Raw genomic sequence first — 25675 nt, forward strand, 5'->3', positions numbered from 1 at the left:
ATGATATGATATGGATGTGGTGGCAGCTGATATCTGGAATAGCTGAGCTCAGATACTAACCTTATCTTGCCCAACCTATGACCCGTGCAAACGTGGCCCAATGTTATATACAATTTTGAATCATTTCTGTGTTCCTATACCTATGTACCTGTGTTCGTTTTCTTATCTTATTATTTCAAGTACCTAAGTGAAAAAATCACTTTAGTTTAGAGTTCAATTTTTCATTTAAACCTTTATCTCGTAGAAAAAAGAACATTTTCAATTCGATTATTTTTAGGGGTATAAATGACATTGATGCTCTCAAGCTACTCGAGTTCGACTCAAAAAATTCGAACTTGATTCGGTAACTATCAAGTCAATTGAGCTGAATTCAAACTTAGTAATACTAGACTTAAACAACTCGAGCTTTTCATATTTTTACATTGTTAAACTATATCATAACCCTTAATATATATTATTAACTCTAAGCTTAATTATCAAGTCAAACTTAAACTTGAATTCAAAAATTGATAAATGACCTTAATCAAGTTCAAATTTAAAAATAAAAATTCGATCGGACTCAAATTAAATACCACACCCTAAATTTCAAATCAAATTTGAGTCGAAGTAACTCAAAAACATAAAATAACATTTATCTGCACTCCTCTCCCCACAAAGGAAAAGATGAAACATGTATGTTCAATTTCCATCACCACCAATTTTTTTCGAAAGACGATTTATAAGTCATGGACATGTATGCCCCAAATTTAATTTGCTTCTGTAGCTACCTAAAACATAAGCTCGTAAGTTAGTTAATTCCTACCTAAAATAATGAAAAGGAATAATAACTTATTTGATTTTTTAATTTTTAAAAAAATTATTTTTTCATTTAAATTTTGTTCTTTTTAATTTGTACTTTTTTATCAAATCACTTCAAAATGAATAGAAAAATAATGTGTTTTAACTTAGTTGATGTTGTACACACGTGAATGACATGTCAACATTTAATTAATTTCATAAAATTTTAAAAAATTATAAAATTATTTCTAAAATTAAAATTATTAAAATTATTTAAAAGATATTTTTAAAATTTTAAAAATAATTAAATGTTGACATGTCATCTACGTGACAATCCACGTATACGCCACATCATCAAAATTAACAAACGTTATATTTTCTTTTTATTTTGGGTGATTTGACAACAAATATAAATTTAAAAGTTAAAAGAAACTAAATAAAAATTAAAATATTTTTTAAAAAAATCGGAATGCCAAAAAATTGAATGAAAATTATTAAATGTGTCCATTGAGTTGACTTAAAGCTAAATCAATTTGGTTGGTTACCTTTTTTGTCCGCAAAAACTTATTTACTAAGCATCAGTGAGCGGCTGCAGAGGATACCACCAACTTTTTAATTTCCTTTTAAGTTTTTTATTGAAATTTCAAAAACTTCTATATATTTTTTATATATTTTTAAAAAAATGTATTTTTTTATTTTATAAAATTTTGAATTTTATCAATTATTTAAATTTTAATAATTTTTAAAAAATTAGAATCAATATCTTGATAGAACATATAAGCGTTAAGGATTAAATTTATTAAATTTTTAAAATTAAGACCAAATTGAAAAGAATATGAAAACGTGATTAAATTTATTTCAATATCATAAAAATATTACGTCAATATTCGTATATGATTTAACAGAGAGTAATCAAAAAATTTCAATGAAAAAAATATGGGTAACAAACTTTCTTTTTAATTCAATGACTAAAATAAAAAGGGGAAATTACCAATAAAAGCCGTTTTTTTTAAATTTATTGAAATGGGCCGATTTTTTCATTATTTACCGAAATGGTCCATTTTCAGGGAAATCGCATCCACGTCAGCGCGATGCCAAGGTACGTGTCAGGACATCGTGTCCACGTCAGCAGGTCGCGCTAACGTGGACGCAATGTCCTCCGCGCGTGAACAGTACCCCAACGGTCAAAAATTTGACTGTTGCCCCCCCAACGGTCAAAAAAAAACTATAAATACCCCCCACACCTTTTTTTTTTCACAAACAAATCCTATCTAATATTTCCTCTCTAATCCTCTCAATTTCCTTCCAAATTTCTCTCAAACCCATATTTAATTTCAATTTCCTCTCAATTTCCTTCCAAAATTCTCTCAAATCCATATTTAATTTCAATTTCCCCTCAATTTCATTTTTTAAAATAATTTTATATTTTTTTTATATTTTTTTAAAATAATTTTAAATTTTTTTATATTTTCATCAATGGTCGGATCATTGATTCGTCTTGATAGGAATCACATATCGGTGGAGCAAATGAAAATGGTAAGTATTAAATTTAATTTTAAATATTATTTAAGATTTTTTATTTATGTATTTTAGATAATTATTAATTTATTATTTGTTATAAAAGTCGAAGATCGGTTATTGGAATGCAATATCCGGAATATGCATGCTCCTCCATCACCGTTAGTAGAGAACTACCTGCGGGAAGCGGGTTTTTAGCACGTGCCGACGGTAGGCCGGGGATGCAAGTTGGACCCGAAACTGATCAGTGCGTTGATCGAGAGGTGGAGACCCGAGACGCACACATTCCATCTTCCATGTGGAGAGTGCACTATCACTCTAGAAGATGTCCATCTGCAATTGGGATTGCCGATGGACGGGCACCAGTCACTGGGTCTGCCCAATCTAGCAATTGGGAGGCGGTGTGCTACGAGCTTTTGGGCACTATTCCGGATAAAATGGATGGAGGTAAGGTCAAGATGGGTTGGTTACGTGCCACCTTCCCTGATCCGAATGAAAATTCAACCGAAATTGAAAGAATCCGATATGCTCGATCATAAATTCTTCAAATAATTGGAGGTTATCTGATGCCCGACATGTCACGGAGCCGTGTACATCTAAGGTGGCTGCTAAAACTCGTTGATTTTAGAGGAGCCGATGAATTTAGTTGGGGGTCTGCCGTCTTGGCAACATTATATCGGGAGATGTGCGGGGCGACGCGACCGAGGAGAGCAAACATCGGAGGTTGTCTGTCACTACTGCAATCATGGGCACAGTTTCGCTTTCCATTTCTACATCCTCGAGTGAACCACCCATATATATTCCCACTCGTAACGAGGTAAATTTTATATTACATTTTGGAATTATTATGTAGATTTTTTAAAAATAAAAGTATGCTAAAAATTTATTTAATTAGGTGGAACCATCTGGCAAGTTATCGTGGATTACCGTCTGAACTTGAAGATATACGGCTTCTATTGGAGCAACGGTCGGAAGCAGAAGTAAGTATTATTGCAAATAGATATTTCCATACATTTTCTAGTCGATTGATATTTAGTATTTAGTATTTAGTATTATGTATATAACTAATATTTCTATCATGTTCATATAGTTTCAATGGACACCATACGAGGATTCGCAATTGAGCGATAATCCGGAAGAGTTTTTACAAAATCCGAACGCTTGGCACGCGAAAGTGGTGTTGATCAACTATGCAACCGTGGAGCCCCACCAGACAGACTGAGTGCTACGACAGTTTGGATGTAGACAACCGATTTCTGCGGACCCTGAGGTGTTTGACGATCACCACAAAATTGACCTTCGGCTATTAGGTACGAATTGCCCTAGATACTGGTCCGAGTACACAAAAATGTGGGAAAATCGGCATAAATATCTACCTACTCGGGAACAAATCATCGTTCCGGAGTTAGCGTGCATTCCAGAATACATGCCATGGTTTAGGATCCATGGCAAGCAGTATTTACTTACGCCAGAGGAGAGGCAACGGCAAATACGTGTCGGAAGGGAAAGGCGCGAGCCTCTAAATCCAAGATGACAAGACTACGAAGGCAACCCCTCAACAAGGCCCAGACAGTCACCCGGCTCATCATCAGCGGCCATGCAATTACCATCCCCAACGAGAGCACCGACGCAGTCACCTGACGCAGCAATTCAACAGATGATACCCACGCAACCGCCTTTCCCTATGATGCCAGGTGTGTTTCCTAGCCCTTATATGTACCCTAACCCTTACATGTATCCTTTTTCGAATCCTATGGCAGGTTGGAGCCAAATGCCCGGTTTAGCTCCATTTCCTGTTATGCCGAGCGGACCGTCGATATCTAGGCCAGTGGCGCAGGAGGGATCGCAAGGGGGGTTGTCGGGAATCTCTCCTTTTTACCAATCGCCACCAACGTATGGCTTTCAAACACCATCGTTGTTCATGATGCAAACACCTCCACATACACTATTCTTTGAAGGTGGATCATCGTCCCAAGTCCGACAACCAGATGCCGAACCGGAAGAACCACAATCACCACCGGAGGAAGAACAACTGCCGCCGGAATCTAAAGGAATGAGGAATCCATCGCGTAACCGTCGACGGCCGCCATGTGGAACCGAATCCCCCGGGCATAGACATTGATTGCCGTATTTAAATTTATTATTTGATGTAATAAAATAGAAGTTTATTTGATGTAATACGCATAGAAATTTTTTCAAGTTATTTTGATATTATTTGAAATAATAAAATAGAAGTTTATTTGATAAAATAGGCATAGAAATTTTTTGAGTTATTTTGATATTATTTGATATAATAAAATAGAAGTTCTATTTGATGTAATAAAACCCTAATTTAATTAAAACCCTAACCTAATTTAATTAAAAACCCTAACCTAACCTAATTTAATTAAAAACCCTAACCCTAACCTAATTTAATTAAAACCCTAAACCCTAACCTAATTTAATTAAAAACCCACTTTGCACTAACCTAATTTAATTAAAAACCCTAACCTAACCTAATTTTACATAATTTGATAATTTTACTAACCATTAACACAATTTTTGGACTTAATAATTTTACATAATTTGATAATTTTACTAGCCATTAACACAATTTTTGGACTTAATAATTTTGCATAATTTGATAATTTTACTAACCATTAACACAATTTTTGGACTTAATAATTTTACATAATTTTACATAATGTTAGATTTGGTAAAATGTTTTGACTGGTACTAACAATTAAGAAATTAAACTAATTTGATAATTTTACTAACAATTAATACAATTATCAATTAATAATTGAATAAAATATAATTTTTTTCTAAAATTACATTCAACTATTGCGATTAGGGCATGATCGACTTGTATAGCCTGGGTTCCTACACCATTCGCACAACTTCTATTGACTGGTTGTTTCTCGGATATCTATATTGTTCCGTATTCTAGTGGAGCAAGGTCGACCTTTTGGTTTGCGACGTAATTCTCTATCCGGTAACAGCTTAAAATGAGCAAGAGATACGGGCGGCCACTTACGTTCATCTTGGACTGGTGGGAAAACGTGTCTCCATACGTTGTACATGTTTTCTAATTTGTACACTTCGTCCACATAACTCATCGGATCCAGACGGAGTTTCTGACAAGCTGCAATAACATGAGCGCATGGATAACGAAGTGTATCAAACTTCCCACAGTCACAAGTCCTGTTTCGCAATTGTACACGATATTGCCCGCCAACAAAAACTTGGTGCGGTCTGTCAAACTCCGTCACGCAAAACCATAAATTGTCTCGATCGTGACACACTATGTGCATGATGTTTGCCCTCGCCTTCGCCTTGTTAATTTCTTGAACTACCTTACTACACCATATATGGCCACCCTGCATCTGGCCTGCATAAGTTGCTATTCGCTTTGGAAATAGCGCCGCCAAACGAAAATATGTCTCTCGCACAACCGATGTTATCGGTAGATGGCGCGTTTCTTTAAGAATAGAATTTATGCATTCTGCCAGGTTCGACGTCATATGGCCATATCGTAGGCCTCCGTCGTATGCTTGTGCCCACTATTCGAAACGTATGTTACAAAGGTAGTCCGCCCCTTCTCCGTTTCGGGATCGTAAAATTGCCAACATCTCGTGAAAACGATCTTTATTTATTTCATACCCTGCCAATATAAGATCATAGCAAATCTTTTATACCACTTCTACCAATAAAACTAATTCAAATTGACAAACGAAATAATACAGTTATAGACTAAATACCCATGTTGGTCACTTGTCGTCGTTCGCTCTTAGATGGATATTGCCTGTAGTAGTTCGAAGCAACGTGTCTTAGGCAATATCTATGGTGTATGCGCTGCCACAAGCTTCCCTCTCGATCAAATGCAGCTAGTATACCGGCGCCCCGATCTAAAATAACACAGATATCAGGTTGGGGGCACACATACCTCCTTAACCTAGAGAGAAAGAAATTCCAGTCATCAGACGACTCCCCCGGTGTTATTGCAAATGCAATTGGAAGAATTCTCCCACCGCCGTCCTGTGCCACTACACCAATAACCGATGAGTATACCTACCGAACATGAAGGTACCGTCAATTTGTACCAACGGCTTGCAGTATGGAAATGCGTCTCGGAATTGCTTAAAGGTCCAAAATAGGCGTTTGAACACTTGGCACATGTAGCAATCGACCGTTGTAGTACGCATGTTCCGTTTCAAGGTCTGTGATGGCACCTGGGACGTATCTCTCTAGAACCTGACACCACTGCCATATTTCATTATATGAGGCGTCCTACCCACTATGCATCTTCTCCAACGCCTTTTGCTTAGCTATCCAAGCCTTGCAGTAAGAGGGCGTGTACCTCATTTGGCTAGGGGTATTGGCAATTATCACCGGCACTGAAGTCCTAGGATCTGCTTTTATCGTGGGTAGTATCAAGCTAGCTATCATAGCTGAATCTATTTTGGGATGATCTTGTGAAACACCTACAGAGGGAGTACATTAAATAATGCAACATTGCAAAATAAAATTATTATTCAGATACATTAAATATTGTACCTGCAGCACATGTATGTGGACCTCTGTACTTTTTTATCTCCCATAACCCTATCATTTTCCTTAACGAGGTGACGATTTTCCATGAACATGTGCCGTCTTGCATCGCACACTTCACCTCAAACTTATCAGATTTGATTTAACAACGTGGTAATTAACGCCGTTTTTGATGCTATGCTATTTCAAAGCACCAATAAAACTATCCTTGTTGGTAAACTGATTACCAACTTCAAGTTCACCGAAATCTACCCCCGAACTTGTATGATCGCGCAATCGGTGTGGTAGATCTGGAAACTCTAACGCATTATCTGCTGACAGATCGACATTATGCATGTGGGCTGGAGGTGAGTATGCTCTGAATCATGGATTTTGTTCATCATCTGAACTCCTTTCAGCATATTCACCTTTTGTTGGAATAGGTTCCGGTTCAGAAAATAATCCCACTTCTGCACCATCCGGCCCGGGCTCTCGAGGTGAATCCACATCGGAGTCATTTTCTAACCCACAATCATCTACAGCGTACAACGTCCCCTCACCGGTTGACGTCGTAGGTAGTACGTCATCCCTTCTTCTAGGCATTTGATAACGTCCCCAGTTGGATGTACATTGACATCCACTAGAACTTGATGCAGTTCCCCAGTACGTATTTCCAGCATCAAACGTCGAGCCACCGACGTACATGTCCCATCCACCGATAGAGTGTCTTACGGGGGATGTGCATTCGACACTGTTACCGAACATGGGTTGTTCCGTATTTTGTAACCCGCTAACCGAGTGTCGGCCAGGGGTCATGTATACATCTCGAACACTGGACGGAAGTACATCAGTTGGCGACGTAAATTGTACATATAACTCAATATAAGATGCTCCACTAGCAAGATGAGTCTGCACCATTGCCTCCAAGCTACGAGCACATTTTATGTCGAACGAGTCATATATCACCGGATCAACACAAGAACAAAATCGATACGTGATTGACAGAACTTTCATTGGCGTCGTTCCGAAGATTTTACGCCTAATTCTTTTACGAAGTTCTGTCAAATCTATGTTCTGGTTAAATGACAGTCGCACCGTATTCTCCGACAAAAAAATAACACCATTCTCGGTGTGGCAAACCTCACCATCGTAGTAAATAACAGCACTAATACATTCACTCATTTTGAAACTCTAACTTTCTTAGCCTCTCTAAATTGTTTCTGCTATGGCTTATGCATTCTAAGAACATTTTCTGCCTAATTTATAGTCTCAGCCCAAACTTGCTACTGTAGCAAAATCGCGTCCACGAGGGCGCAATTTCACAATTTCTTCTCAAATAGCATCCTGATAGAAGCGATTTTATACTATTTGCTCAGAAACGTCAAAAAAATTATTTCTTACATGACCAATTGTAGCAAAATCGTGTCCACGAGGGCACGATTTCACAATTTCTTCTCAAATAACATCCTGGTAGAAGCGATTTTGTACTATTTGCTCAGAAACGTCAACTCAAAATAATTTATTCCAGGACCTAAAAACCCTAAAAAGCCTGAACCCTAAACCCTAAAAGCCAAAAAAACCAAACGTGAAAAAACGTCAAAATCGCATCCCCGAGCAGCGCTATATGTGTCAGACATCGCGTCCACGTCGAGACGACTGCCGGCGTGGACGCGATGTCCTGACATGTACCCTAACATCGCGCTGACGTGGACACGATTTACCGAAAAATGGACCATTCCGGTAAATAATCAAAAAATCGGCCCATTTCGGTAAATTTTGAAAAAAAACGACTTTTTTTGGTAAATTGCCCAAATAAAAATACACAAATAAATTATGTACAATATCATTTACCCTATTTATGATATATATTATGAGGGAAGACAAATGATAGCTAATTTTTTACATTAATTCCTACTGTCTTCATCAGTAACATATAGAAGTGTGATTTCACTATATTTTTTATTAGGAACAAGGCCTATAGTAAGAATACTTTTTTTAGTGGGACAGTAGTTCTGAAAAGATGGATTATCTATCTTTTATTTTATCTCGGATGAAATACGATCAGGCAGGGCTAACTCAACCCCCTCTAATAAAATAAGAATAGCACCCATATTCACAGCCCATTTCTTACCATTAGTAAGAACTTGTTTCAGTTGTATATCATAAGGAATTCTAACACCCGCTTCGAATGCAGTATCAGGAAGTACCACTTGTAGAACCTTAATATCCACAGGTTTATTCGCTAAATAGTAATTGGCACATACAATATGCCCAGTTATTTCTCATGGAATTTCATACCCCTCTACTGCACAAAAATAGAATATGTATTTGAAATGAAAGCCCCGATTATTATATAAATCATCAGCGATACGAAAATGGATTGATTGATTTTCTCCTTTATAAAAAAAATATTCTAAACCAAAATAAATTAAAGCAGTCCGATATAGCAAAATAATAGTTGGAGTTAGGGCAAATCACTTAACCATCGACATGTCTAATCAATTTATAATGTACATAGTTAGAAGATAGTTTCCCAAAACAATAAGTTTAAGGTTAAATTAACCTTTTTATTGGGGAGGAAAATGAAATTGTTAAAATAAATTTGCTAATCAAACAAAATTGAGTATTATAAATTTTAAAAAAATAAAAGTTAAAATTTTTTATATGTTTAAGAGTCTAATTTGATTTGATTACAAATTTGTTAGAGATACAATATAATTATAAGATATGAATGAGTCTAATATCAAAACTCTATTATTTTTCCACCAGTTAATTTATATTAATATGCTGAAAAAATTTTTGACAAATTAGGCCGAAATTCTATGAATTTATTGAATTACGTTGTTTTTGGAGAGAGAAATGAAAACACGTCTTGCAGGGCACGTTTTCACTACCACATTAGTGAAAACACGCCACATAGGATGTGCTTTTAAGAGAGAGAATGAAAACGCGTCCTCCTTTCAATGGTAATTATTCCAATGATAACTTTTTCAACGGCTAGTAGGGCTCCAACAACCATAAAAATTCCTATATAAACCCCTCTAAACTTCATTCTTTTCACTCAAATACTCTATACTCATTCTTCCTTCCTAAATCTTCAATCCCCAATTTTCAATTTTCAATCTTCAATCTTCAAATTTGAATTTTGAATTTTGAATTTTGAATTTTGAATTTTGAATTTTTAATCTGCAATTATATTTTATTTTTTTTAATTTTATTCTCTTCAATATTATTCTTTTCTTATAAATTTTAAATGGCAAATCAATTTATCCGTTTGGATGACAAACATATCTCCGACGTTCAATTACAAATAGTAAGAAAAATTATTAAATTATTTAAATTTAAATAGTTAATTATTATGTTGTTTAGATTATTAATTTTTTATATTTATATACTCAGCCCAAAAATCAGATTTTGGGGACGTACATAAACAATTTAAGTGAAGGTGCACTAGAGGTCATTCATGAACACTTGCGAGATGCAGGTTTTTTATACGCGGCTTGCATGCTCAGAGGGACTAAATTGGATCCCTCACTCATCAGTGCTTTCGTCGAGAGATAGAGACCGGAGAAGCACACGTTCCATTCCCTGCAGCGAGTGTACAATTACACTCGAAGACACCAGTTTACAACTCGGTCTATCGGTTGATGGGGATGTCGTTACGGGGCTAGTTATTAGTGCCGATTGGAGTGCAACGTGTGAGCAACTACTAGGGAAGGTGTTGAACAAGTTTAGGGTAGCCAGATCGAGATGAGATGGTTCGAGGACAACTTCCAAACTATCGAGGCTTCAACAAGCAACATTGAAAAGGAATAATTCGCGCGCGCATTCATCTTGAGGTTGATCAGGGGTATGCTAATACCGGACAAATCTCGCAATCTGGTATATTTAAGGTGGCTACTACTACTAGTCGACTTGAAAGAATCGGGATGACTTAGTTGGGGATCAGTGGGGTTGGCGATATTGTATCGAGAAATGTGTCAAGCGACAACACCGGATAAAGCTAAAATCAATGGTTGCATACTCTTTTTCCAATTATGGGCATGATACCGACCACCATTTTTATGCCCTCAAGTAGAACTCTCTTATGAATTCCTACTCGTTATATGGTAAAATTCATTCCACAATATCATTATCGTTTTTATTTTTCATTGTTGTAATTTTGAAATAACATATTATTTGAATAGGTGAAACAACCCCGCGAGACACAGCAGTATACCAACCGAGCTCGATGATATCTGACTAGCTCTAGATCAAGAAATTGAAGAGAAGGTTAGTTTATGAATTTCAAAGTTATATAATATATATTCTAGCACTTGAAATTAAATAATATGCATGTTCTAAAATTTATAAATTCGTAATGTAGTTTGTATGGATGCCATATGCGGATCCGAGGATTCAAGAATGCGTCTTAGCTGAATTTTTAGCCAATCGTAACATTTGGCATGTCAAAGTGCCATTGGTCATTTTTGAAATGGTCGAGATGCACAAATCTAGTCGAGTCATATGACAGTTCGGGTGTACGCAACGTATTCTACCATCACCTTAGGAGCTGTTTGACCTGCACAAGATCGACTTGTGAGGGAGACTCAAGGAAGATCGGCCAACATTCCAAAAGAAGTATATTAAAATGTGGGGGTATAGATACAATTTCATGCCAATGCATGAACCATTTCTAACACTGGAGTTGGCAACTTCTTCAAATTACATAGATTGGTTGAGGCGTAATGGCATTTTATATCTACTGCCGACTTTAGAGAGGAGTAAGCAATATCAATCCTAGGTCGAGAGATGAAGACGTAGTGGGATCAACATCCGCTCTATCTGTATCGGATGACTCGATTGTCGTGCAACCTCCCAGTCAGTGTGGTTCATTTATTTTTGCTTCTAACCTATTTTTTTTATCACAAGCATCATAGCACACACACCCATTCCCTGCATCATCGCATTCAATTCTTGTTTATTTTACACAACCATCACAGCACGCACAATCATTCCCTACATCAACACATTTAGCACTAGTTTAGTTTACACAAGCACCACAACACGTCCCATCATTCTTCACATTAACACCTTCTTCAGGGATATATTATGCATGACCGCCACCCATCGTTAAGGGTGAGCAAAATTTGATTCGACTCGCAAAAGTAAAAAAAAATCAAATTTTGAATTACTCGAATTGTGTTAATTGAATTAATCGAGTTAATCAAGTCAACTCAAATTTTTTTTAAATTTTAAGTTTGAATCGAGTTAAGTTTTCGAATTCGAATAATTTGAATAAACCTAATATCAAACTACCCAGCACCTAAACCACCAACTCTTCTCTTCAATTGTTTTTACTTTCCCTTCCCTTTTACCCCAAAAATCAAATCCCCCACGAATTTTTTTATCCCCCTTACCTCCAAATTTTTTTTACTTTCCCTCCCCTTTTACTCAAAAAAATCAAAATCCTCTTTTTCATCAATTTCTTTCATTTCTTCACTTCAATTTTTTTTGTATGGTCATGTTTAAAAACTTTAAAAAATATTTTTTAAAAAGATTACAAAAAATAAAAAGCACCAAAATCATTTTTTAAATTTAACTAGAACAAATATATTCGATTCAAATTCCATCTCACTTGACTCGATTCGAGAAAATTTTAAATCAAGTTAGGATTATAAAATATGATTCATCAACTCGATTAACTCAAAATTTTTAATTTGATTTGATTCGATTCGATTCGATCGAACACTCATCCCTACCCATCGTGCCATATTACATGTCAATCCCTCCAACAACACCAACGCATCCGATATTGCCTTCAATTCCCACCTTCTATTCGTAATCGAGCTATGCGACACCATATAGTGGCTCACCGATAGTGTTGCAAACACCCCCAGCATCATTGTTATCCTCGCAACTGTCGATCAACCCGTGAGGGATCAACGATGGGAAACTAGGACATGATCACAGTCAACCATGAAGGAAGGGAATGAAGTTAGCGATCAACCCCGACATGCACTTCAAGGTGAAGCCGAAGTCAACGAGAAGCCGTGTAACAGCCTATTTTCAGTGAAATAAAAATTGTAGTTTTGGGACCACAAATCTATAGAGTGAATTAATATTTTATTATTAATTCAATGTTTGTGGAATGTTTTTAAGGTCGTATTAAAATTTCGTTAAGAAATTGTGACGTTTGCATGCTTAATTACATAAAAAGGATTAAATTGTAAAAAGTAAAAAAGTAGAGTTCCATTATTTAAAGGTGTCAAATAGCTATGAAATTCTAAGGTGAGAGGACCTAGATGGTAATTAGACCATTTCTATAGTTAGTGGACATTCATGACAAGGTTTCGTTGAAATTTTGAATGTTTTTAAAGGGCAAAATAGTAAAATAATAAATAAAGATAAAAATAAATAAGTAAAAAATCATCATCTTTTCCCCATTTGCTTTCTTCTTCATCGATTCTTTAAGAAATACTTAGCTAGGGTTTGGCCAAGCTAAAATTCACTTGCATGGTACGATTTTTTATTCCGTTTTTAATGATTTTTATGTTTTTTGGATCGTTGTAGCTTAATCTAGCTAGCCCAAGGATTAATTTGTAAAAATGTTAAAGATATAGGGTTTTTCCATAAGTTTTCTTGCATGATTTTTGTTTTTTTATGAAGATTATGAGTCATTGTTGATAAATAAACAGGTTTTGTAAAGTGATTTATGATGAAATTGTCATTTAGGGACTTATTTGTAAAAGTGGTAAAAGTTCATGGTAAATTTGTGAGATGATGGTTTGTATGGGTTGATATAGGTCCCTAGTGAATTCAGCTAGCATGAGATAATGATTAAAATGCTTAAATTTCAATTTATGAGCTTAATGACTAAATTGTAAAAAGTTAAAATATTAGGGGTAAAATTATAATTTTTCAAAAATATAAAATATGAATTGAATTGAATAATAGAAGTATTAAATGGATTGAATTTTCCTATTTGGATTAAGATAGACCTCGTACGGATTTAGATCAGGGAAAAGCTAAAGCCTCGGATTGATCAACTTCGTTTTTACGCTCATATCGTCGAGGTAAGTTCGTATGAATAAATATCTTTCTAATGATATTTTTGATTATATGTTATTATGTTAATTTTCATATAACTGAATGATGAATATCCAACAATGCCATTACGGTTATTGAGCCCCGTTTGAACATTAAGGTCCTGTATTTGTTGCAGATACTCCACAGCTCATGTGAGCAGTATCGTGTAGCTTAAATTCTAACCCACAGCTCGTGTGAGCAAGCTCATTTCACAGCTTGTGTGAGCAACGATGTAAAGGAAATGTTACGGTTATATGTTTAGCACACTTCGTGTGAGCTTTCTCGAGTATCCAATGATATTCTAAATGGTTCAACATGCATGAAAAGGAAAGGAACGGTAAGTGTTCAAATGAATTATATCATGAAATTATGAAAAAGGTTAAAATGGAAAGCTTCAATGGAAGTATGTTTATGTTCATAAAAATGATGCATTCAAAAGAAGTATGTTCATATACAAATAGCTTACCTTATGTTAATTCAGTGAATTGTGTTTGAATGAACTAACATGTATTATTGATAGTGCTTAGGCTTGTGTCAAGCTTGTGGTTGGATTATGTTATGATTAATCTTGATATTATGTATTGAAATGGTAAGTTATGTTCATGTTTTACGAACTTATTAAGCATTATGTGCTTACATAGTTTTCTTTCCTATGTTTATAGATAATCGGAAGCTCGATTAATTTGGAAGCTCGTCGAAGATCTATCACACTATCCAGCTGATATATAGGTGGTTTTTGATGTTTTGGCCAAGGTTATAATGGCATGTATAGGTGGACTTGTGTGTAATGTTGGTTGAATGTTGGTTGATGATTTTGGCATATATAAGTTGTTTTGGTACCATGTGATGTTGGTTGGTTTATGTCATCTTGGTACTTTTTATGCCTATTTAGTATGTGTTAATGTAGCAATGGTTTGATGTGTGTTTCAATGGCCAATATGGTATGTGATGGATTAGTTTCAATGTGGTCAAGATAGGGTATGTTTTGAAAAGGTATTGGACTTGATGTGCATGATTGAAATATGGTATGTATACATGTTTAGGTAAGATTTGAATGAATGCATTTGAGGTGCCTTGTTAGGCATATTGGTTGAATGGATTTGGTCTATTGAGTTGGTCATTTCATGCATGTTTTGGTAAGGTTTTGATGCTTTGATTGTGTGCACAAAATGCTTCTAGGTACATGCTTGAGTTGGTGATGGATTGGCTTGTTTTTGGGCAAATTCATGTCCACATGGCCTGAGATACGGGCGTGTGATTCAACCGTGTGTCCCCTGTAGGTTTTAATGCATGCAAGTTAGGCTGTTACATGGCCTAACACACGGCCTGGCACACAGACGTCTGTGGCTATTTCGAGAGTTACACGGCCTAGCACATGAGCGTGTGGCTTGGCCGTGTGACCCAACTCAAAGAGTTACACGGGCTGGGACACGGCCGTATGTCCCGATTTCGATTGTTACACGGCTTGAGACACAATCGTGTGACCCCTGTAATCTAATTTTTCTAATATTTTCATGAACTTTCCAATTGTTTCCAATTTAGTCCTGAATTGTTTCTAATGTATTTTTAGGGCCTTAAGGGTTTGATTAAGGGACGTTGTGTATGTAATTGAATGTAGTTAGATTATGTTTAAAATGACATATGAAATGAATGATTTAATGTTTCGTTTGTACGGTAATGCTCTGTAACCCTATTCTGACGACGGATACGGGTTAAGGATGTTACAAGCTGCCAAACCAAATAGGACAACAGAACCCTAGGCGTGTCTGATGTCCACCTGGTTGTGGAACACATTCGGGATGCCCATGATTACGTTATTTTGTAATTTTTTATATACTTTAATTTACATCTGAAATGTACACTTATTTACAATGTATGAAACAAATTTATTAAATTAGTTTGAGTTGTACGTAATCAAGTTGTAAGTTTAAAATTTACAATTATTTATATTCTTGTTTCATTTAAGTTTTTCTCCATCCATTTGTTAAGTACAATATTTTCAAAAGCAAATAATTGAGTTGAATTTTATAATTCAAATAACTCAAATAACTTGAATAATTCTAATAATTGAATAACATATTATATATATAAATCATAAAATTTTTTAAAAAATCTAAAAATATATAAAGAAAGTTAAAAAATTAAAACTTTCTAGAATAATAATATTAGGGACCTAACTAAGTTAATTTATGATTCAATTTTACCATACTAAAGTGTTTTTTTTTTTTGCTTTGAAAAAGTTTTCAAATATATATGGATTCAAATTTATATGCTTTAAGATGGAATTAGTTATACTGGCACAATATTTTAATTTGACATGTTCATTTTTTTAATTTAACTCGAACAATTTTACTTGATTTGACTCGACTCGAATTTCATTTCACTCAACTCGATTCAGAAAAATTTCAAGTTGAGTTGGGATGATAAAATACGACTTGTCAACTCGATTAACTTGATTTTTTCACTCGATTCGACTTGATTCAATCGAACGCTCACCCCTACTTTACAGGAAAAAATAATGAATAAATTAATAGAATAAATTAGTGTTTTCACTACATAAGTTAGTGGTTTAATTGACTCTTCTACAATTCAATAATTAATATTAACTTTGGTGTGGGAGTTCTCTACACATACGATTTCTACATTTTCCTCTATCAAATATATCCCGGGTTGTAGGGGTTCAGAGGCAACCAAGTTTTGTGGTTGAAATGGCCAGAGAGAAAACACTTCTTGCATAGGGTGTTTTCATCTGATCTAGCAGTGAAAATGCTTCCTACAGGATGCATTTTTAAGCCACATATTTGACATGTCAGTGGAAAATGCCCCATGCAAGGAACGTTTTCTCTCTAGTCATTTCAACCACCCCAACTTGATTTCTTCTGAGCCCTGGAACCTAGGATTCCCGGGATACATTTTTTCCCTTTATACCCTGCCCCATCCCCTATATAACTGCTCATTCATCCCCTACTCACCACATCTCAATCTTCCCTAAATTATTTTTTTCTTCTTCTTACATGTTAAAATTTTCGGGTTTAAAGATTTATTTCTCTCTCGCTTTGAGGGAGACGTAATTATAGTTTTAAATTATGTTTAGTTTACGGTGATGTCATAGAGCTCAGTAATCTACAAATTTCACCTACCGTGTGAGTATGATGCCATCACCTAAGAAGGAGGGATTGTTTTGTAACTCGAGGTCCAAGTTGGTGGTGATTATACCGTCTCGAGTTGAAGTGTAACTAAGGCTTCAAGTTTACAAAGGTTTTACTATCAAGGGATGAAGCATAAATGGTGTCGTAGTTAATGGTGCTAATGCGGGCACGACAACGAGTCTTCTCATCAGAAGAGCATGTTTCATAAAACTCAAACATAGGTGCGAAGAAGGAAAACGTAAGGGGTCTTCCAGTATAATCAAGTTATTCATGTTGTCCATCTCCACTAAAGGCGGTGACTTTGTTAGTATAATCTATTACACCTCAATTCTATCACAAGTTATAATAATGGGGTCATCACCTTCAATGGTGGTGGATAAGACGCATTATTTGATTGTTCCAAAACGCTACTACATTTTTCTTCCCCGTATTTATGTTTGATTTTTATAAAGCATCCTCTTCTAATGAGAAACTCATTGTCGTATCCATATAGCCATTGTGAACTACGACCCCATTTGTGCTCCATCCTTTGACAACATAGCCTTTATAAACTTGAAGCCCTAGTTACACTTCAACCCTAGACTGTATAATCACCATCAACTGGGACCTTGAGTTGCAATACGACCCGGCTTCCCGGGTGATGGCTCCATACTCACATGACAGATGAAACTTGTAGGTCACCCAACTCCACAACACCACCGTAAATTCAAACATTCATTAAAACTATAATTATGTCTATCTCAAACACAAATAAAAATAAATGTATAAACTTCTAATTTCCAATCGCAAGAAAAAAATAAGAAAAATAAAAGAAATTTTTACCTAAGTAAAAAATGTAACACCCTAGGTAAATCTCACATTGGTAAAGCACGGGAGAGACCTAGACTATATAAATGGTAACAACACTTAAGTGGTAAGAGGCCTTTTGGGGGTGAATGGGTGCTCCTAAGAATAAAACCGTGAAGGTCATGTATGCCCAAAGCGGACAATATCTTACCGGGCTGAGTGTTTGATATGATATTTGTTGGTATTAGAGCCACTCGCAGTGTCTCTTGAGTGATGGTGAGGCAAACCTCAGTGAGGATGCTAAGTTTCTAAAGGGGTGAATGTAATACCCTAGGCAAATCTCATATCAGCAAAGCACGAGAGAGACTTGGAATATATAAAGGGGTAGCAACACTTAAGTAGTAAAATATCTTTTTGGGGTGTATAAATGCTCCAAAGAACAAAGTTGTGATGGTCATGTGTGCCCAAAGCGGATAATATCTTATTGGGTTGTGTGTTGGCTATGACATTTATGAAAACACATTTTTTTTCTCTCTCCAAAAGTAACGCATATCAATAAATTTGTAAAATTCCAACCTAATTTCTCAAATAATTTCTTCCCAACATATTCTTATAAATTAACCTTTTTCCACGGTTAGAAGAAAAAAGATGGGAATTATATGGTTAAATTATTTTCTTTTTTCCAAATGTTTTGGCCAAACTTGTAAAGTAAACAGTGACTGAGGCCCTCTATTGTAATGCGATTCTTCTTTGAAACAATTTCCGCTCTTAACCAAGTCAATTTCTCCCTTCTACAAATATTTTCCTAGGCTTGCTTTGAACCCCTCAACAGAGCAATACACACGACCTTCAAGTCTCTGATTTTTCATGGGTTTGGGGTTTCCCTTTAACCGCCAAAACCATTTATTCCAGTAGCGGCAAGGGGAGAGCACGGTATTAAAGAATTGTTCTTTGAGGTTTTGGGCACTTACCCTTTTACATCTTCACCTTCTTCTGAAATGGGTTGCTGTTACTCTTTGCCGTTTGATTGTCTATGAATGTGAATTGTTTTTAGCTTTTCTTATGCTTGTTTTTGGAGAGAGCAAGCTTTGACTTGCAACTTGGCTGACGTCGTCTGTGTTCTGTACTATGGCTAATTACAAGAAACCCCGTTTCAAAGATGCAGCTTTTAAACGTTTCCTCTCTGTAGTTTTAGGTACTCTATTACTGGTTTCACTTTTAGTAGTTTCTCTTGGGACCAATGCAACGCCAGGTTCAAGTGGATTGGATGAAGATTTAAGTGAAAGTGTTGTTAATATTCAGAGTTTTAGGGAAAAACTCAACCTTCCTAAAGAGAATGATTTTTCAATTCGATTGGAGAAACAAAACCGGTTGCCCCCTAGGAATATAGATCTATATCCAAGGTTAGCCAAAGATCATATAACCATTGTTTTATACGTGCATAATCGGCCTCAATATCTCCGAGTAGTTGTTAATAGCTTGTCCAAGGTTGTGGGGATAAGTGAAACTTTATTAATTGTCAGCCATGATGGATACTTTGAAGAAATGAACAAGATTGTGGAAGGGATCAAGTTTTGCCGATTGAAACAGATCTTTGCCCCTTATTCGCCCCATGTATTTACTGACAGTTTTCCTGGTGTGTCGTCGAAGGACTGTCAAGAAAAAGATGAAGCTGGGAAGAAACATTGTGTTGGGAATCCAGATCAGTATGGAAACCACCGGTCTCCAAATATAGTTTCTTTGAAGCATCATTGGTGGTGGATGATGAACACTGTGTGGGATGGATTGAAGGAGACTAGAGGGCACGATGGACATATTCTTTTCATAGAGGAGGACCACTTCATTTACCCCAATGCATATCGCAACTTACAGCTTCTTGTATCACTGAAGCCTAACAAATGCCCAGATTGCTATGCTGCAAATCTGGCACCCTGTGATGTGAATTTAAGAGGAGAAGGATGGAATAGTTTGGTTGCAGAGAGAATGGGAAATGTGGGTTATGCCTTCAACCGGACTGTATGGAGGAAAATCCATGGGAAGGCTAAAGAGTTCTGCTTCTTTGATGATTACAATTGGGATATAACAATGTGGGCAACCGTCTATCCTTCGTTTGGCAGTCCAGTGTACACGTTACGAGGTCCAAGGACTAGTGCAGTTCACTTTGGGAAGTGTGGTTTGCATCAGGGCCAAGGGAAGACTAATGCTTGCATTGATAATGGATCGGTGAACATTCAAGTAGATGACATTGATAAGGTTGCTAATATCAGACCAGAATGGGATGTTAAAGTATATCAGAATCAACCAGGGTATAAAGCTGGGTTTAAGGGTTGGGGTGGCTGGGGGGATAATAGAGATCACCGATTGTGCTTGAATTTTGCTCAAATGTACCATTAATTTAACACTTATTATTCAACTGTCATGAGTTGAGACTTCAGCATCTCACTTTTCCCACTGTTGTAACTGGTGAGACCTGGATATTTTCTTTTTCCAATAGTTCAGAGAAATACATGTATTAGAAGTTGTTATACTTTTGTATCTTTGACGTCTTATTTTTATTCTTTCTCCAATTTTTTGCTGCAAAGAAACCATCTTTTTTGTTGTTTCCATTGTGATTTTGAAGCAATATGATACTTCTAGAGGTCATAAATATTTATGCTGGGAGCAAGTAGATGCCTTTCTGGCTATTGAGAGCAACATTCTATGTTGACAGTAGTGGATTCCTTTTGAGCTTGGATTGCTTTGTAAGTTGGTTGACATGCAAAAACTTTCATTGTCATATCAATAAATGGAAATAGACACCCAACATCTTTTTTATTACCTTTGTCTGGATGAGTTTGCATATCACCTGCTTTCTTGCATGTTCACAAAAAAAAATGCCTTATTTACATTTCCCATGGATTGTAGATTGTTGCATTGCCCTCTGATATAAATCAATATTTTTGCTTGATTATTGGCCCGTCCTTCATGCATTTGTTAAGAGACGGACCCTATCTAATTCTAGTTCTTCATAAAGCATAATTGATTTTTTACATATATTTTCAGTAGCTGATGATCTTTTTGTCAATGGTTTAGTCGGCTAAGACTGTTTGTTACTCGACATTAGTTAGTTGACCTGTGAAACTTTAGTCTATGTTCACTGAACAATATGGTACTATGTCGATAGTTGACAGGATATATGAACGCCATGTAGATATAATAAAGATTGATGAAATGAGTAAGTGGAATTGAATGACTTATTACTCTATTCAAAGAACTTCAGATGATGTCTTAATGAGTTCTTTCTAAAAGCATACAGCTTTTGTCAACCCCAAAAACCTAGAAGATGTTGATGATTGCATCTGTTTTAATGTTCAAGCTGATTTAGTTTGTATACTGTGCACCATTGTTGCATCTTTAACCTTTGAAACAGGCTATTAAGCTTTTTAGGGTGGATGACAAAGATATGACTAGTTTAGAATGGAGAATGATTATCCACTTGATATAAACTTTTTAACAGTAGTTATGTTGACTGGAGACTGAGAAAGTTGTAACTGACGAAAGGATTGTAGAAAATCTTGTAAAATCATGCTTATTTCATTCATTGATGTTCCAACATTATAATGAACTGATAAGACAGATCTGTAAATTGAACTTGCAGCTAACTGAGAGAAGTGGGATTTACAATATACATCAAGTTCTAAAATAAGTTGTTTCAATATCCAAAAGTATCAGCAGAAATTGCTGTGGTACAGAGTAATTGCAACTCTTATGCTAGGCTTAGTTTTACATCAAATTTCATTGAACGGAAAATTTTACAAGGAAAAATGTGGTATGAGCTGTTTGGATGAAAGTTCCTCTAAAACTGAACAACTGGAAGAGGTTTGAGTTTCAAAGGTAGGGTAAAAAAATGAAGACAAAAGAAAGTGTCTTTCCTCATATCTACACCTTGTGTTTTCATTTTCTACAAGGCATACATACTCCAATATGGACAATGAACTGTTTCATTTTGTCTCTGCACTGTTCATGTGTGTATAATGCGTGCATGTACCCTTAAAGTTTAATCTCTTCTGACATTTTGTGTTCTCAATCTTGGTATGGAGAACAAGGATACCTATTTGCATGTTCTATCAGCAGTGTGTTCAAGGTTCAGTATGAAGCAATTAGTGAGCTAATCTTCAGGGTTTTTTCCCCTATTCTAGTTGAAACAACTTGAAGCTGAGGGCATACTGTATCAGATCAAAGTCTTGGAAACTACTCGGATCAAGACAGCGGGTGAAAATTTAATAAAAATAAGTTTATTTATGGTGTATTATGCTGAATTTGTTTACAGGTAGATGCGGGCAGAGTGGGACTGACAATGTCAGTCGCTGAAATGCTATAAACTAATCAACGTCATCTGCTGGGATTTGAAGGAGCTTCTGGTCCTTCCCTTCCGAGATCACCACCTCGCAACACTTACTGTTTTGTTGATTGAATGCTCACTCTGTTATGCCAGTAGTAATCAACCATGTTCATACTTTTCCGGTTGACCCCAGGTCATTCTTTCTATATCTACTAATCTACTTATTGTCCAGAGATGAATGCTACCTTTTAGTTTGCAAAGCAGAACTTAAACACCACCATTCTCCTGAATTTAGATACAGTAGCCCCTTTTCCTCTGTTGTATTTGAATTTAAAGTCGATGAAACTATGTATCATCAAAGCTCTTTGTTTATAGAAAGTAAAACATGAGAATGAAAGGAATCATTTCCCCTAGAGTTAAAACCTGGTATGAAATGGGAGAAACAGGAAGACCAAGGAAGCAATGTTTATAGTTTTGTTTATCTTGTCATCTTCTTAGATTTGGACTAATGTACGGTCATAAATAGAAACGATTCACTCAGACAAACACTTTGCTTTGAGTGTGAGGGTGACAGTACTCTGTTTTGCCAATCCCATAAATGTATGTGAAACTAATGGCAAAGACTAAGAACCATTGCCATGGTCTTGTAACTGATGATGTTTGTTTTCGTCACTGTCCTAGAAAGGTTCTTTTGTATTCACCTCCAATGGTGTGTGAGAGAGTTGGCACAGCGGCGACGACTCATGTCAAAAGTGTTGTATGTATCATCCTGTATCTATTCTTTACTTGAAATTAAAATGAATTTCCCACACTATGCTCTGTCTCGTTTGTTTAAGAATAGAATCTTGTATAGTGATGGGACATGTTCCACTACAATTGTTTGATCAAATCGTTGATGATGAGGGTCATTAAAATTGTTAAGACCATATAGTATTCGCATCCGGCACAGATAGAGATATAAGTGTATGATGCTCCAAATGGATGAAAAAAAAGTTAGAAAAAAATGAATATATTGGTGTTGAACACATACTTTTATTCAATATTCACGTCAATTCTTGGTAATATGTGAAAATTGGACTTGTTTTAAGTGATAAGTCAATAGATTAGAGGACCAATTCTAGTTGTGGGGTCTTGAGATGGGAGCAGGTCAAGCACGGCAAACCTCTGGTCTGCCACTCTCCTTGCTGTCAATTTAACATGGTTTGAAGTGTTAGGGTCCAAGGGAACCCCAAAGCTAAAGCAAAATCTGTATAGGTTTCATTTTGGTCATTTGTTTTTCCTTCTTACTATTTCTCTCTTTTTTCTTTTTTTTCGTTCGTTCATATAATTTTGTTCTTCTAATTATTGTGTGTGCATGTGGGAAGGGCAAGAAATGACAAATAGCACTGTAAGTCTATAATCATGCAGCTCCCAATGGGACCCTTAGAAACCATATGGATATGATGGAGATGAAGGATAGACAAGCTGTTTGCGGGAAAAAAATGCTGATTTAGTGCTTAGTTGATGCCGATGTTTATTTAGTGGTGGGGTTAAGTCCCTTTCTTTTTGTTCCATTTTCAGATGGAACAATGCTTGGCAGCTCAATATGAAGTGTGAAATAAAACACCGTATAGGATTTGAGGATCTTGAAGTTTGTGCCATTTTATTTACCCCCAATCGGTTCTCTTTCATTACTTTTGTGTTAGTTCACCATTTATAATATAACTTTCACTATTTATGGATAAGTCATATATATTCTGATCACTTTCTGGAGGGATGTATATGGCGAAAAACTTTTTATTGTTAACGTAGGTTCAAATATGCCCTCAAGATATTCAGAAACTTCTAATCTACCTGGTGCTTATCCTTCCATGGGGAATAATTTCTTGGAAAGTGATTTATCTGATTATCTTCAGGATGAGAATAGAAGGCATTCAGACTTTGAACTTTCCTTGTTCAACCAAATATACATGTGTTCACTATTTTCAAGTGTTTATATTGTCCTCTTTTGCATCTTGTTGTGCACATTCATAGGTCCAAGGGCAAACACAATCATAAAATCCTGTAGGAATCAAATTGAATGAATTTAAGATGCCTTCGGCTTATAACCCTCATCTTTCCCACCAAACTCATAGTTTAGAACTTTAAAATTTTCAGCTTATATGTCGAAAAAGCTCTTAAGAAATGCAATATATATATATATATATATATATCAAATAAACCCCGTATTAATTTTGCATTCAATTAAGTTCCTACCGTTAATTAAAATAATCAATTAAGTCTCTCCATTAACAATTTCTATCATTGACCATGTTGACCATTAAAATAAATTGATAGACAAACCAAATAGTGACATGTGGTAACTCCTAATTTAATCTAATATTTTCTCATAAAAATATTAAAAATAAGAAAAGTTATAATAAAATAAGAATATTAAATATTAAAAATATAAAAATATATTAAATTTGATATAAACTTATTAAAATTATAAAACTTAAAAACATTATAAAACTATAAAATTAATAAATTCTGATAAATTATAAAAAAGTATAAAATTAATAAAACTTATTTAAAATTGGAAAATATGTATTATAATTCTTAAAAAATAAAAAATATATATTAAAATTATATAAACTTATAAAAATCATTTAAAAAACCATAAAAATTTGAACTAGACTGGTTAGCCTAAATTGGCAAGGGTATCGATCTGGGGAAAGCCATTAGACCGGTTGACTAGGGAATCGAGCAGTTGAACTATTTTTTTTAAATGTTTTTGTCAAACCAAAATTTCATTATTCAACTATTAGCATATGTTAAAATGAAATACTCTAACCAAAGTTTTCAGAACCGGATCGGAAGTCGAACCGATCAAGCTACCGATTTGTCAATTCGAATGATCCGTCCAATTCAATTAAATAAAACATTAAAAAACCAAAAAATATTTTTTAAGAATAAAAAGATCGGTTCAATCTTCTGGTTCCCAGGTCAATCAGTCTAATTTCTTTCTCTGAATCGATACTATTGTCGATTTTGGTTTAATCGATCAAACTGACTAATCTAGTCTAATTCAAGTTTTTATGATTTTTTTATAAGTTTATATCAATTTTATAAAATTTTAATATGTTTTTATAAAATATGTTTTATTAATTTTATAAAAGTTATTAGAATTTTTATAATATTATAATAGTTTTTATAAGTGTATTTAAATTTTCATATTTTTTTATAATTTTTATGAGATAGAAGTTATTACATGTGATAATCTAATTGGTCTATCAAGATGTTGTAACAATGAATGTGATTAATGAGGAAAGCGGCTACTAGAAATACCTAATTTGGTATTTTAAATGTTAATTATTATTTTAATTAGGTTGACTTGCATAATCTATGCTCCAAAAAGTTAATTATATTTTCAAACAGCAAAGTTTGGTTACCATTGTGAGATGCCAATCCATGATTATTTGCATCGCTGTAGTTAATTTACAAACTCAGAAATAATTTCTGAGAAAAAAAAATAAAACTGGGAACCAAATTATTGTCAAGAGGCAAGCAATGAGTTGCAGAAATTCTG

At 35.2% G+C, this 25675-nt stretch overlaps 1 protein-coding gene across 1 annotated transcript; it reads left to right on the top strand.

Annotated features, from left to right (window-relative positions):
* The first annotated feature begins 18538 nt into the window (after window positions 1–18538).
* LOC105802965 (alpha-1,6-mannosyl-glycoprotein 2-beta-N-acetylglucosaminyltransferase) lies at window positions 18539–20342 on the top strand. The gene has a single exon (XM_012634891.2). The coding sequence runs from the start codon at window positions 18936–18938 to the stop codon at window positions 20199–20201; it is 1266 nt and encodes a 421-aa protein (XP_012490345.1). The 5' UTR covers window positions 18539–18935; the 3' UTR covers window positions 20202–20342.
* Window positions 20343–25675: the final 5333 nt, after the last annotated feature.

Source organism: Gossypium raimondii, chromosome 7 (genome assembly GCF_025698545.1).
Source record: "Gossypium raimondii isolate GPD5lz chromosome 7, ASM2569854v1, whole genome shotgun sequence".
NCBI lineage: Eukaryota > Viridiplantae > Streptophyta > Magnoliopsida > Malvales > Malvaceae > Gossypium > Gossypium raimondii.

Bases quoted from the DNA above. Each gene is read 5' to 3' on its own strand.
- LOC105802965 (XM_012634891.2), top strand. From the start codon at position 18,936: ATGGCTAATTACAAGAAACCCCGTTTCAAAGATGCAGCTTTTAAACGT.